The sequence below is a fragment of the Mustela putorius genome, unplaced genomic scaffold (genome assembly GCF_011764305.1).
Source record: "Mustela putorius furo isolate JIRA1106 unplaced genomic scaffold, ASM1176430v1.1 tig00003976_pilon_pilon_pilon, whole genome shotgun sequence".
Lineage (NCBI taxonomy): Eukaryota > Metazoa > Chordata > Mammalia > Carnivora > Mustelidae > Mustela > Mustela putorius.
In genome coordinates, this window is record NW_025422118.1 from 4,969,098 (window position 1) to 4,984,432 (window position 15,335).

Sequence of the window (15,335 nt, forward strand, 5' to 3'; positions counted from 1 at the left end):
ATGATTTCATGTTTTCATGATTTTTAGTACCCCCCGTCCTTTAAATTTTGATTTTTTGTTTAAGCTGCTGGTATGTATTGTTTTTATTTTTTAAACAAATCAGATTAATTTAACTATGAGAGTTATATTTAAGACACAGATAATCATAGATGATCTGGTTTTTCTGTTGGTATCACAGATTTTTTGGAATGTTATTTTCCCAGTGGAATGGCACTCACCTGTGATTGAGTTATCAGAAACACCATTTAATAAGTAAAAACCAAAAAAGGAGGGACATTTGACTCAAGGGTATTAAACCAGTGTAATCAATGTAGTAATATGCATATTAAATTACCTTTTCAAAGAAAGTTTTAGAAACCATTATTCCTTGAAATTAAACTCACAATAAGAATTTTTCCTAACTTTATAAAGTGGAAGAATATCCATTTTTTATAGACCAGACAGCTGCTATTAAACAAAAAGAATTCTGAATAGTATTAGTTCCAGTAAGCTTTATATTTTTAAAACCACTTAATATGGAAGTGTGGACTTTTCTATTCAAATTATTCCCTTCACAATTTAAACTTCCAAACTTAAAAGGTGATTTTGTGGGTGCTCGATTGTATCTCCAAGCATGTAAAACAAATTTCCCAGGATCATTTAACTAAAATTTAAATAATATACTAATTTGTCATTCATTTACCATAATTAGCTTTCATACTTAGGAAATTATATTCCAAAAAATCTTTCTAAGCTCTTGCAAATCTATAGCATTCATTACCAAAATGAGGTTGTGATTTTTCCAGCTGGTTCCCAAATTCAGTCTGTGACCAGTCAGTTTAAAATTAATTAGCAGAATGAATATAAAAAGTGGGACAAATTGTTAATGCCACTATGTTATAGTTAGTAGTAGAACAATATCAGTGACTGTTTAGAAGATTTTATATTTGTATTACTAATTGTATCTTATAAAAGCGCTTCTGTTGTATGTTTTTTTTACCTGTTGTAAAAAAAATAAAAAATTTTTTAAAAAGCTTAGAACAATCCTTAAATATTTACAAAATGTGTTTCAACATGCATATCTCACCACATCTTAAAGAAACCTAAAATTCAATTCATAGCTAAAACAGGAATTCCTCCAAACAGCATCCTTTCTTTAATTCCAATGGTTCAAGCCTCAAATTACCACGTGTTTTACATATACATTGGCAGAATAACTTCTGATCTCGCTCTCCTAATGTAGGATCAAGACACTGTTCATAAGACACTCAAGAAAGTGCTTTTGCAATATCACAAACTTATTTTCTTAAGTTTGTACTAGCAGCAAAAGTATTGAGCTTCCAGCTGTATGGAGCCCTGTAGCACTCTCTACAGAGAGGGTCCTGATTCCCAGCAACTTAGCTGTGAGTGCAGGCGCGGAAGGGTCTTAAAGTGGCGTGAGTTACATTAACCTGAGTATCATAGTAAGTAAAAATTTATCCTAACGTCTTTGGGGTGGGAGGGGTTTATAGCAGCATCGGGGCTGGTTGCAGAAACAACCCCTCTCCTGCCTCCCAGACACTGAGGAAAGGATTCCTGTTTTCTTCATATACCAAGGGAATGGTGGGAAAAGTCTTTGCTAGAGAGCATGTGGCTGTATGTTGTCACTTGGAATTCAGCATAGGCAACTAGGATTTAAACCCTCCCTGACCTTGAAACAGAGAAACTTTACCCAGAAGATGGGACGGAGTACAGATTTCAGATACATTAATCATTCATCATTACTTAGATTGATGGAAGTATTGTTTTTTTCCCTCTGTTAATTAAAAGTGAAAAAATTCCTCGTTAATGGTATATTTTTCTATCCAAACAGGTCGAAACAGTTCCTCAGGCTACAGTGAAGACTGGATTACAGAAAGGTGAGTTATTATAATGTTGCCTTGCATTTCCTTGATTAAAACCAATTTTTAAGAATTACTTATTTGTACTTCATGTATTTTTGTTTGTCTCTGTAAATCACTGTTGTTGCTCTTCAGTCAAAAATTTGTGTGAAATTGAAGTATTTCCTGGTGTGTGTGTATGTGTGTGTGTGTGTGTTTTAGAGTTGATCTTACTCTGTACCTCCATGTGTAAAGTCTTACTTGTTTTGGTAAATTGGAGAACACCATGTAGACTTGATACTGTTTCTAACTTTTCTCCATAAGATTCTGGGGTTTCACTGGTTTATAAACTAGGGATGTGACGAATCCATTTTTTTTGGTATTCGACTGAATACCGAATAGTAGCTATTAATGTTTGTCAAACATGGACTATGACAAATCAGACAAGACAACCCGATTGAAAAAAATCTTGCCACGTTTATTTTGACAGTGCTGTAAAATCTTTTTTTTTTTAATTAAAATGATTTGTAGCATATTTATGGCCATTATTAGATGACCTTATGCAAATCTTATTTGAGATATGCACAAAGTTTAAGAAACCTTAAACTTATATCCGTATTTTCTGTGTGCAATTTGACTACAGTACAAACTCCATAGCATGATTCGTGCGTTTTTGGTGAGATCATTCAAACTGTATTTGATACCTGTAGTTTACTCTGGGCAAATTGCATTATTTAAAAAAAAAAAAAAAAAACACCAGCCTCTCTGCATTCTCGGGGAGAAGTCTGCAGCGATGGTCTCCGTGGAGATCCTCAGCAGAACTGAACAGCCTCTCGGAGGGAACACTGCTTGGCGGAGCTCCAAGAAAAGACATCGCGATCGCTGCGAGATTAGGAGGCCTGATTGCGTTGTGTTTCCACCATTCCACAGGGTCGGCGGACCGGGGAGTGCAGGGCTCTGTCAGATTCAGTGACAGCTCCGTCTCCGCAGCGATTGAGGAAACTGTGGACTGAGATTCCTGTACAATTTCATCCCAGAAACTCCAGACTTGGAGTCTCCATGCAAGATTTCTTTGTCGGCGGCTCGATAAACAGTTTCTTTGTTTTCAATTTTGATTTCGCCAATCATCATTATTGGCCTTTTCCTGCCTGGTTTCTTCTTCAAGACTCTGAACAATTGCTTTAACATTCAGATGATTTTTTTTTTTTTGGTCTGAGCTGGATGGGTACAGCTTAAATCATGGGTCCAGCCTAAAAACCACCATTTAACTTACACTGATCAATTTCAACATGGACTGTTTTTGTTTTTTTGTTTTTTGTTTTTAAATAAAGCATCATTAATGCACATCTGCAGGGTTTTGCCAAACAGCCCAAACTGTATACATTACAATCATTAAAGGCTCTTATTTTTTTTAATATTAGTGCCGTTATCATGGAGAACAGCATGGCAGCTGTCTTTGGCAGTCTGTCATTTTTCTAGCATTTTCAGAAACTCATCGGAAATGGCGGTACCTGTGTTTTCCCTTCGAAAGCCTCTCAGTACAGCACTCCTGTTCCTCTGTTAAAACTCCTTGTTAATCCAGTGATCTTTTAGGCCAAGGAAATACTTTGTGGTGGTGTTCTGGGTCCACACACCAGCAATGAAGGAGATAGATTTGTGTACTTGTGTTTTTTAATCAGCGTTAACATGGGCAGGCACCCTCATTTATAGATGTAAGGAAACATTCAGTGAAAAAACTTGTAGAATGGGATGTGATAACAAGGTTCCAGTAATCTGAGCAGTCTAAAGAGGCCCACATCCTCCACCACAGAACATGGCTATATTCCAAGTGCTACTCTCACTCAGCCTGTTGCGGATCTTCATGGCCTCAGGAGACTTGTTTCTCCATGGTCTCTTCTGGACTGCACACTTCCACCATAGCTTGCTGGGCTGATCTAGATGTCTGTTTGTTGTATGGAAATTTTGGGGGAAAAAAAATCCAAAACACAAACTGTGGGTTAAAATATTAACCGTCTCCTTGGTTCCCTGGTATTCACCGTGCCTGATCTGCACATTTCATCGTGGCTGTTTCTGTATAGCCTATACTGCATTAGCCCAAGAGATTGTTGCTTTGTAACTTTTTGCACTATTGTTTTGGCTGGATTTGTATTACACACAGTTTTAAAAAAATTCCACACTATTCTCTGCCTTTTTTTTTTTTTTTCTTCATATTTATTCCTTCCCGCACAAATTCCACATAGAGGCCTCTCATCCAGCTCTTCGTGATTTGGCTGCACTTGAACATTGATTGTCCATTACAACCCTCAGCAATGTGCCTCCTAGATGGCATGACATATGTAGATGTGCTGCAGCACTTGTTAATGGTCACAATAAATGCCACTTCACCAAGGAAGTCTCAGATGAACAATTATGAACATCCAAAATTTATTCGGGGGGCAATAATCAACTGAATTGCAAAATTCGGGGGAAAATGGCACTATCCGTGTACGAATCGAATACAAATCAAAGATTTGTCACATCCCTAATAAAAACAAGATGGAGATGTCTCTGCGACCATATTTGTAAGCTACACAGTGTGTTGGGTTTTATGTCTTCCCCCTCCAAATTGAATGGTTCCTTGGATTGCTCCAAATCAATCGGCTGTCCTGTAGCTTTGAAAGAATTGGTTTTTAGCTTGGAACTTAGGCTCTGTTGACTGAAAATAGCTTTAGAGCAGGAGCACTGAATTAAATGTTTTAATAGAGCGGTTGTAAATTAAATCACTCACTATCAGGAAGGTCAGAAGCTTCTGAAGTTTTGACTCGTGACTTCAGCGTTCCAAAGAGAGCTGTGCTTTTTCCACACTACAGATGAGTTTGGGGAAAGAAATAATCTCCCACAAACAAAAATGAAAACAACAAACCTTAAGCACTATTTTAGGATTAATTTCGGTATGTTGTATTAAGGTGCCAGCGAGATTTCAGATTCCTGTAAACCTCTAAAGAAAAGGAGTCGCGCCTCAACTGATGTAGAAATGACTAGCTCAGCGTACAGAGACACCTCTGACTCCGATTCCAGAGGACTGAGTGACCTGCAGGTAAGTATTTTCAAGGCTTGGGGCACCTTGCTCTCTTTTGCTTTGCAAGATGTACAAAATGCTTTGCCTGACTTATTTGGGGAGACTGTGGAATTTTTAAATACTCAGTGAATGAATCAGTTTGGTTATCTTGTAATTTACAAGTGTCTTAATTTTGCTGATCTCTTATGTAACAAACATAGTTTCTGTGTTTTTAAATTTCAACTACTGTTTCTCTCAAAACATTAGGCAAATGGTATCCAGGGGTTTTAGAAAGAAAGGGAAAATAAAGAGGTGTGTCAAGGTTTATTTGAGCAAATCTTGGTAGGATTTTCATAGCACCTCACTTGAAGGAAATTTTTCTTTCATTTTTCTTACAAAGTGTTATGTTTTCCATGTAGGTAGGCTTTGGAAAGCAAGTAGATAGCCCTTCCGCTACTGCAGATGCAGATGTTTCTGATGTGCAGTCCGTGGATTCAAGTTTGTCAAGAAGAGGCGTTGGAGTCAGTAGGAAGGACACTGTGTGTCAGGTAGGCCAGCGACGGATAGCTTGAAATAATTGCTGTTAACAGTCCGCCAGTAATATACTTATCCTTCAGCTGGAGAAAGTAATATCTTTCTACATTATATTACTTTAAAGCTATAGGTAAAAGCCATGTCTGGCTCTTTTCTGCCCACACAAGTGCCGGTCTTCATTGTGATACTCAGTTATCAATTAGAGGTACATGGGGGATATCTGGCTGACTCAGTCGGTAGCACATGGAACTCTTGATCCTTGGGTTTGTGAGTTCGAGCCCCATGTTGGGCCTAGAGCTTACTTACCAAAAAAGTAAATGGCAGATGATTTATTTTAAAAAACATTTTCCTAAATTTAAGTTGGTATTACCTCTTGTGATGTATATTTACCCTTTTTGAAAAACACTGCTTTGCACTGTGAAGAAAGGTTCAAGTAGTGCAGATTCCAAAGAAGGAATCATGAAAGAAGTATGCCTTTTAAACTTTATACCATATTGGGTCTGGAAATAGTTATCTAATTCAATGGTTCTTTTTTTTTTTTTTTAATGTATTAAATATAGGAGTCTCCCTATATTTTTATTATTTTGTCATGATGAGCAGTGGATGGTGTATGGGATTGTTGAATCACTCTATTATACACCTGAAACCAATGTAGGACTGTGTTAACTAAGTGGAATTAAAATTAAAACTTTAAAAAAAAATTAAAAATTAACTTTAACGGTTCTTAAAGTGAGGACCAAGGACGAGCAGCATCAGCATTGTCAGAATACTTGATAGAAATGCAAATTCTTGGGCCCCACCCTAGATCTGCTGAATCAGAAACTGGGAGAGGGACCCAGTAGTCTGAGTCTTAACAGACCCCACAAGTGATTCTGATGGCTGCTAAAGTTTGAGAACTACTGCTTTTTGCCATATTGCAGATCTGTGAAAACTCTGGTGACTCTCTGATCCCCTGTGAGGGAGAGTGCTGCAAACACTTTCACCTGGAGTGCCTGGGATTGGCATCACTCCCTGATGGAAAGTTTATCTGTGTGGAATGTAAAACCGGTAAGTTTACTTAGTTTGATCAATACGAAAAGACAGGTAGGAAGGAATGCGCCATGCCAGCATCCCCCATGACATCTAGTTCTTTTACCACTGTTACGTAGCTCTCATCCCCCACTCCCATAGATATTTCAGCAAATTAAGACCATTCAGAGATTGGGATTCCTAAAATCCAAAGAGTGGTTAGCAGTATTACTTTCAAATTCCTCTTACCTGTGCTTTTATCGTGAAATCTATCAAATCATTGAGATGGATTTGTATCAAAACAACTATGCAAAATATGTAGATTGAATTATTTTTTAGATGGGTTTGTGAGTTTTGTGTTAAATAGATTGGGTTAAAGTCCCTTGACTTTAATATTAAAGACTGGAATAAGCATCAATCACAATCTATAACCAGGGTTCCTATATTTTTATTGGAAAGGTGGAACTACTGGAAGTTGTTTTTTGGATACTGGGGGTTTTGGATTCACCATTTTTTCTTACTCCTACCTCATACAGACTACTGCTGATCAAAATAATTTGTGGAGAAAGTTTAACACTTTACCCAAAGTCAAAAGGCAACATATAATGAAACTGAGATTTAAGCCCGGGAAGTAGCTTAACCCCAGATTCTTTACACTTTATTATTGCCTTCTACTGACTTGACTAAGTAGGGTGAAGGTTGTATTTCCTATGTCATATATCCTAACACAGATACATACATACATACACATGGAAAAATTAAGCTATAAAAGCTGTTTTGAACCTGTAACTTGTATTTTCCCCTATATAAAATATTATTTATTACATTTAGACTCTGCAGTAAAATTTTTGAACAGTTTGCCACTGGCAGCCTCAGGGTCAGATTAGCTGCACATTCTTTTATTCGTCTCTCAAAATGTGTTTTCAGTGTGTGAACAAGAATCAGGCACATATTCCTGGTTCCCCACATTCTCTATCATCTTTTTCTAAAATCCTATCACTCCAGTCACTTAGGTAATCTGCCTGGCCCCTTTAAGCACTTAAGTTGCAATCTCTGTTATAAACTACTGATAGGAAGGACCATATTTTGTGGTATTAGAATACTCTGAGGGCTTCTCTCCTAACTCTAGAACTCAGCAGAGCAGAATTGTGCCAGAATTGTGCCAACAAACTACTTTGGCCCACATCTATTAGAAAATTTAAAAGAGAAATTTTCTTTAAAAACGATACATAGAGCAAAGTTGGAAGACTTACTTCCTGATTTAAAAATTTGCTACAAAGCAAAAATAATGATAATAATAATTTTTTTTAGCTTGAAAAATAAAAATTTACTACAATGCTACAGTAATTAAAACAATGTGGTATTGGCATGAAGGCGGAATTATAAACCAGTGGAATAGAATAAGGAGCCCAGAAATAAACATTCACACATTTGGTCAAATGATTTTTTGACAAGGATGCAAAGACTATTCAATGGGAAAGGACAGTCTTTTCAACAAATGGTGCTGGGAAAACTGGATATCTACATGCAAAAGAATGAAGTTGAAACTTTACCTAACAACAGTGTATAAAAACTAATTCAAATGGATCAAAGACCAAAACATATGAGCTAAAACTATAAAAATCTTAGAAGAAAACATAGGGGGAAAACTTCATAACATTGGTTTTGACATTGATTTTCTAGATACAACACCAAAGGCATGGGCGACAAAAGAAAAAATAAACAAATTGAGCTTTATCAAAATTAAAAACTTTGAACACCATGAACAAACTGAAAAAGCAACCCATAAAATGGGAGAAAGTATTGACAAATTCCATGTCTGAAAAGGGATTAATGTCCGGAATGTGTAAGGAACTAACAATTCAGCAACAAAAACCCAAACAACCCAATTGGACAAAGGAATTGGATAGGCATTCCTTCAAGGAAGATCTACAAATTGGTCAATAAACACATGAAAAAATGTTCAACACCATTAGTAATCAGGGAGATAAAAATTAAAATCACCCGAGATGCCACTGCAATGGCTATTATTTAAAAAAGAAGAAGAAGAAGAAGTAGTAGTGTTGGTCAGGATATGGAGAAATTGGAATTTTTGTATGCTGTCAGCAGGAAAGTAACATGGTACAGCCTCTGTGGAAAAGAGTTTGGCAGTTCCTCAAAAAATTAAAACATAGATTTACGGTATGATTCAACAATTCCCCTTCTGGGTGTATACCCAAAAGAACAGAAAGTAGAGACTCAAACAGATATTTGTACACCCATATTCACTGCAGCATTATTCATAATAGCCAAATGGTGGAAATGATCCAAGTGTCCACTGATGAGTGAATGGATAGATAAAATGTGGTATGTACATGCCGTAGGATGTTTTTTTTAAAATGAAATTCTAATACATGCTATAACATGGATGAGCCTCGAGGAGATGACTGTACATAAAATAAAATAGTCACAAAGGACAAATATTATTTGATTGCACTTCTATGAGTTACCTAGAGTAGTAAAATTTATAGAGACAGAAAGTAGAGCAGTTTTTACCAAGGTGCTGTTTTTGTTATTGTTTTGTTTTGTTTGTTTGGAGTGGTTTTTTTGTTTGTTTGTTTGTTTTTTTAGTTTTTACCAGAGAGTAATGGGGAGTTATTGTTTAAATGGGTATAGAAATTCAGGATGGAATGATGAAAAAATCCTGGAGAGAGATAGTGGTGATGGTTGCAAAATAGTGAGTATTTAATTCATGGAACTGTACATTCAGAAATGGTTAAAATGTTAAATTCTATATTGTACATTTTAAACAACAATTTGAAAGACAATTTTTTAATTTTTAAAAAATTGCTTTTGGGGATGCTTGGGTGGCTCAGTCAGTTGAGCATTCCACTCTTGATTTTGGCTCAGGTCATGATCTCAGTGTTGTGGGATTGAGCCCCACGTAGGGCTTCATACTCAGCTCAAAGTCTGCTTGAGATTCTTTCACTTTCCTTCCTTCCTGCCCTTCCCCCTACACGCTCTCTCTCTCATACACACACACACACACACACACACACACTTTCTCTGAAATAAATAAGTAAATAAATAAATAATCTTTTAAAGATTGCTTTCGATTTATTTATTATTACATGAAAATGAAAATTACTTTGATACTAATTTGTTATCTTTCTAACAGATTAGGAGTAAAAGTTTCAAACTATCGTTTACGATCATTTAGAAAGTTTTCTTTTGTTTATCAAAAGACAGATACTTTGCGTGTAGAAAATATAAATACATGCCTAGTAAGTTCTTATACTATCACTCTTTTTAAAAAACAAAATTATTTATTTATTTATTTGACAGACAGAGATCACAAGTAGGCAGAGAGGCAGGCAGAGAGAGAAGAAGGGAAGCAGGCTCCCTGCTGGACAGAGAGCCCGATGCGGGACTGGATCTCAGGACCCTGAGATCATAACCTGAGCCGAAGGCAGCGGCTTAACCCACTGAGCCACCCAAGCGCCCTATTAATCTTTTTCAAAAAAACAACTGTTGGATTTTTTAATCCTTCCCAGTGTATATTAATTTCACTTCATTCATGAAGAGTGCCTTTACTGGATATAAAATGGTGGCTTAGTAACAGTTTTCTTTCAGCCCTTTAGAGATAATGTCTCACTGTTTTCTGACTTCCATTTTTCCCTTGCTGTCAGCTCTCAGTCTTACTGTTGCTTCTTAGAAGGTCATTCATTGTCTTTTCTGTGGGTATTATTAGTATTTGTTTTAATAAATAAATTTTATTTTTCTTTGTTCTCTTTGTTCTTGATTTACTACAGTTTGAATAAGATGTACAGTTGTGATTTTGTTTTACATTAGGATTATGAGTTTTCGTTTTATGTCTGTTTTAGGAAATTGTAAGTGACTAATGGAATCTGTCTTGTCTTTGGTAATTTCTTTTACTTATTCTTGGTTGGGAAGACCTTCCCACTCTCACCTCCCATATGTTGAAAAATTCTGTTCTGGGTTTTCTATGGATTAATTTTTTTTTTTTTTTAAAGATTTTATTTATTTATTTGACAGAGAGAAATTACAAGTACACTGAGAGGCAGGCAGAGAGAGAGAGAAGGAAGCAGGCTCCCTGCTGAGCAGAGAGCCCGATGCGGGACTCGATCCCAGGACCCTGAGATCATGACCTGAGCCGAAGGCAGCGGCTTAACCCACTGAGCCACCCAGGCGCCCCTTCTATGGATTAATTTTATTATCGAGTGAGAAGTGAAGATCTAAATTTTTTTTTAGTGCCTTATCTCCAGATTGATCAATTATTCTAGCAAATCAATTATTCTAGCCAAATTTATTAAATAACCCTTGAAGCATTCCATGCTCATGGATTGGAAGAAAAAACATTGTTAAAATTTCTGTACCACCGAAAACAATCTACACATTTAATGCAATGCCTGTCAAAATACCACCAGAATTTTTCACAGTGCTGGAACAAGCAGTCCTAAAAATTTGTATGGAACCACAAAAGACCCAAATAGCCAAAGCAATTCTGAAAGCCTCACAATTCTGGACTTCAAGCTATATTACAAAGCTGTGGTCATCAGAACAGTATGGTACTGGCACAAAAAACAGACACATAGATCAGTGGAACAGAACAGAGAGCCCAGACATGGACCCACAAACTGTATGGTCAACTAATCTTCAACAAAGCAGTTAAGAGTATACAATAGAAAAAAGACAGTCTCTTCAACAAATGGTGTTGGGCAGACCGGACAGCCACATGCAAAAGAATGAAACTGGACCGCTTCATACATCATACACAAAAATACATTCAAAATAGATGAAAGACTTAAGTGTGAGACAGGAAACCATAAAAATCCTAAAGGAAAACACAGGTAGAAACCTCTTTGAATACAGCCTTAGAGACTTCTTATTGGACATGTTGCCATAGGCAAGGGAAACAAAAGCAAAAATGAGCTTTTGGGACTTTATCAAGATAAAGATCTTTTGCACAGTAAAGGAAACAATGAACAAAACTAAAAAGCAGCCTATTAAATAGGAGAAGATATTTTCAAATGATATAGCTGATAGAATGTTAGTATCCAAAATCTATAAAGAACTTATCAAACTCACACCCAAAACAAATAATCCGTTTAATAAATGGGTAGAAGACATGAATAGACACTTTTCCAACGAATACATCCAGATGGCGAACAGACACATGAAAGGATGTTCAACATCACTCATCATCAGGGAAATACAAATCAAAACCACTATGAGATACCACCTGGCTGAAATTAATAACACAAGACACAACAGATGTTGTCAAGGATGCAGAGAAAGGGTAACCCTCTTGTTAGGATGCAAACTGGTGCAGCCACTCTGGAGATCAGTTTGGAGGTTCCTAACAAAGTTAAAACTAGAACCACCCTATGATCCAGCAATTGTACTACTAGGTATTTACCAAAGGATACAAAAATACGGATTGGAAGGGATACGTGTACCCGATGTGTATAGCAGCATTTTCAACAATAGCCCAACTATGGAGAGAGCCCAAATGTCTATCAACTGATGAATGGATAAAGAACGTGTGTGTGTGTGTGTGTGTGTGTGTGTGTGTAATGGAATATTATTCAGCCATCAAAAAGAATGAAATCTGGCCATTTGCAATGATGTGGTTGGAGGTAGAGTGCATTATGGTACGTGAAGTAAGTCAGAGAAAGACAAATACCATATGCTGTCACTCGTGAGGAATTTAAGTAAGAAAACAGATAAACATGGGAAGGGGGAAAACTAAAAAGAGAGAGGGAAACAAGCCATAAATGACTCTTTTTTTTTTTTTTTAAAGATTTTATTTGTTTATTTGACAGAGAGAGAGAGAGACAGAGAGGTCACAAGTAGGCAGAGAGGCAGGCAGAGAGAGAGGGAGAAGCAGGCTCCCCGCCAAGGAGAGAGCCCGATGTGGGGCTCGATCCCAGGACCCTGGGATCATGACCTGGGCCGAAGGCAGAGGCTTAACCCACTGAGCCACCCAGGCGCCCCATAAATGACTCTTAACTATAGAGAATAAACTGCTGGGTGATGGAGAGAGGGGGTGGGGAATAGGCTAGATGGGTGATGGGTATTAAAGAGGGCACTTTTTTTAATGAGCACTGGGTGTTGCATGTAAGTGATGAGTCACTGAATTCTCCAGAAACCAGCGTTGCACTGTAAATTAACTAAAATTAAAATTAAAAATGAATTAAAATAAATAAGCTTTTAATTTAATGACTTATTTTTCAATACCTTTTTTGTATGTGAAATTCTTACACATAATACTACTGTCTTTTTGGGGAGTAGCTCTTTGATGTCATTTTCTGCTTCTATTTAAAAAGAATATGCTTTATTTAATCTGTGTTTTCTCAACCAATTTTTCAGGACAGCACCCTTGTTTTTCATGTAAAGTGTCTGGTACAGATGTGAAGCGTTGTTCTGTTGGCGCTTGTGGGAAATTTTATCATGAAGCCTGTGTCCGCAAATTCCCCACTGCCATCTTTGAATCAAAAGGATTCCGCTGTCCTCAGCACTGTTGCTCTGCCTGTTCCATGGAGAAAGATATCTACAAAGCAAGTAAAGGTAAAACAGAGTTAAAAAGGGGGACTAAGGTTTTTTTCTTTTTAAGTGCAGTAGCTAATAATAAGCACATCATTTTGAAGAGTATTAGGTAATTATCCATCTCTGCATCTGTAGATACAACCGCTCAGCCACAATAGCAACGGTAAGTAGAGATTAGGTTCTAATTCAGATCATGAGAAGAAAATTCCATACATTCAAAGTTACCCTTGAAACTTTCTTTCACAGGTGGTTTTGAGACCGTCATCTCTCCAGCACTGGAGCAAACAAGTTTTTCTTTGAGTGATCTCTCAATGGGTCCTGCGTTTAGGGTCCTGCATAGGAATAATAGAGCCACATGTATGGAGAAAAATATTATCTTACCATAACAGCATCACATGGAACCCAAAAGAGCCCAAATCCAAAAAGCTCATTTATAGCCAGCTGATTCCTAATTATGTACATTTTGTTTTTTCTGGTTTGTCTTTAAACAGGTCGCATGATGCGATGTTTGAGATGTCCAGTAGCCTATCACTCTGGAGATGCTTGCATTGCTGCCGGCAGCATATTTGTATCCTCCTACATGCTCATCTGTAGTAATCATTCCAAACGGAGCAGCAGTTCTTCCTCTGCCATAAATGTAGGCTTTTGTTTCGTTTGTGCGAGAGGTGAGTGTCAGTCCTTTCCCTTTCTTTCTTTGAGTTCATTGGCATATTTCTCCATCAAACTAGAGTTTCAGTAATATCCCTGAGAGAGTAACACTTTTCAGTAGTCCCTTTGTAACATTAAACTTTCAAATTGTTAGAACATTAATTCTTCTCTAATGTCTGCATTTTTTGAATAATTTAGAATTACAGATAAGTTCTTAGTGTTTCTGTATGGAGCATCAAAAGATTAATCTATTCCCTTCTGTAAACAATTCTATTCAAAGTAGACTCTTCCCATGTCATATTCTTTAATCCAGAGTTTTTGCCTGATTGAGATTTCACTTGGAAGGCAAGAGGAGCACATTTATTTTTTAATTGTTTATGTTGTATTTTATCATATTTTGGTCTGGCATTGAAGAAGGCCTGATGGGATACAGCCAAGACAACATATTTGGTGGTGGTAGCTAAGAGCCAGCAATACAAGCTTTCTTACTTGCCACCTGTTGATATTTAAGTATGCCAAGAGATTGATCAAGTAAGAGCAATATTGTGTCCCTGAGGGGGTCAGTGAACTTGAGTTTGTAATAAATATAAAATAGAATTTCTTTAGTTGAATATATTACAGAATATTCAGTTTTACAGAGTGTCTCAGCTATATTATAATAAAACAACCTCTAGTATTTATTAAACATTTTAGAAATTAATGAATATCCCCTAATGCAATTTGGTTTGTTTTTGGTTTTGGTTGTTTATTTTTTTAAGTACAAGTGCCAAGTTTTCTGAACTTACCCTAGTGGTGAAATAATTGAAAGGACTCCAAGGTGTATCAAACTTACTAAATTATATTTAGACTAAGCTGAAGATGAGGTGTTTGGTTTGGTTTTGGTTTTATTTGGTTTTTTGTTTTTTGCTTTAGGAGATAGTTCTTTTAATTTAGTGAAAGTACTATAAAGTATTTTAAAATAGAATTTAGGTAGTGTGACAGATCTTGAGTTGTTTTGGTTTTGTGTCTTTTGTTTAAAAAAAAAAAAATAGCCAGAGGAGGTTGGTAGTAAAAGATCAAGTAAGTGGCAGCCCTTCTGGCAGCCAGCTGAGTCCATTCAGTTTGCCTTCAGTTTGCCAGAGTTTGTGGTGAGCACTTGGGGCTGTCTCCCATTAAGAGAGGGAACATTGTGTCTTTCTCTAGCAGAGTAAGAACAGCTGTATTCTACTCTGAAACCTGGCTGTTACCTGGAGGAGTAGGTCTGAAATGTTTTGTGCCACATTATAATAGGTGGCAGAAAGGATTCAAAATCATCCAAAGAAATAAAAAGTCACCCCTGATGTCTTTACGGTCTCCCCATGCCCAAGAAAGTAATGGTAGTTTAGAAATAGTGAGTTATCAACTGACTGGCTAGCTTTAGAGACTTCACACTGATGAGTGTCAGTGATAACATGAAGTCTGTTATCACCTTGTAAATGTTTTATTCTGTGTTGCTGGGCACTTAATATTACTTGCTTTTACTAGGACTCATGCTAGAGAGTGTGTAACTGAGCCAACATTTTATTTTATTAAATTTATATATTTGAGATAGAGCAACAGCAAGAGAGTGAGGGGGGGTGCGCATGAGCAGAGGGGTGGGGAGGCAGAGGGAGAAGCAGGCTCTCCAAGCAGGGAGCCAGATGCGGGGCTCAATCCCAGGGCAACCACTTAACTGACTGGGCTACCTAGGCTCCCCTGAGCCA

The 15,335-nt window shown here is 37.0% G+C and overlaps 1 protein-coding gene across 6 annotated transcripts in view; it reads left to right on the forward strand.

Moving 5' to 3' along the window:
• The window catches only part of NSD3 (nuclear receptor binding SET domain protein 3), a 121,330-nt gene that overhangs the window by 75,457 nt on the left and 30,538 nt on the right, over window positions 1–15,335 (forward strand). For 5 of the 6 annotated variants that reach the window (XM_004758222.3, XM_045070915.1, XM_045070916.1 and 2 more), the window contains exons 9-14: window positions 1,832–1,877; window positions 4,784–4,914; window positions 5,295–5,423; window positions 6,330–6,456; window positions 12,790–12,987; window positions 13,458–13,631. In XM_004758222.3, coding sequence (XP_004758279.1) covers window positions 1,832–1,877; window positions 4,784–4,914; window positions 5,295–5,423; window positions 6,330–6,456; window positions 12,790–12,987; window positions 13,458–13,631 — 805 coding nt within the window. Of the gene's footprint in view, window positions 1–1,831; window positions 1,878–2,768; window positions 4,397–4,783; window positions 4,915–5,294; window positions 5,424–6,329; window positions 6,457–12,789; window positions 12,988–13,457; window positions 13,632–15,335 lie in introns of those variants that run through there. The other variant, XM_004758226.3, reaches the window with a different exon arrangement.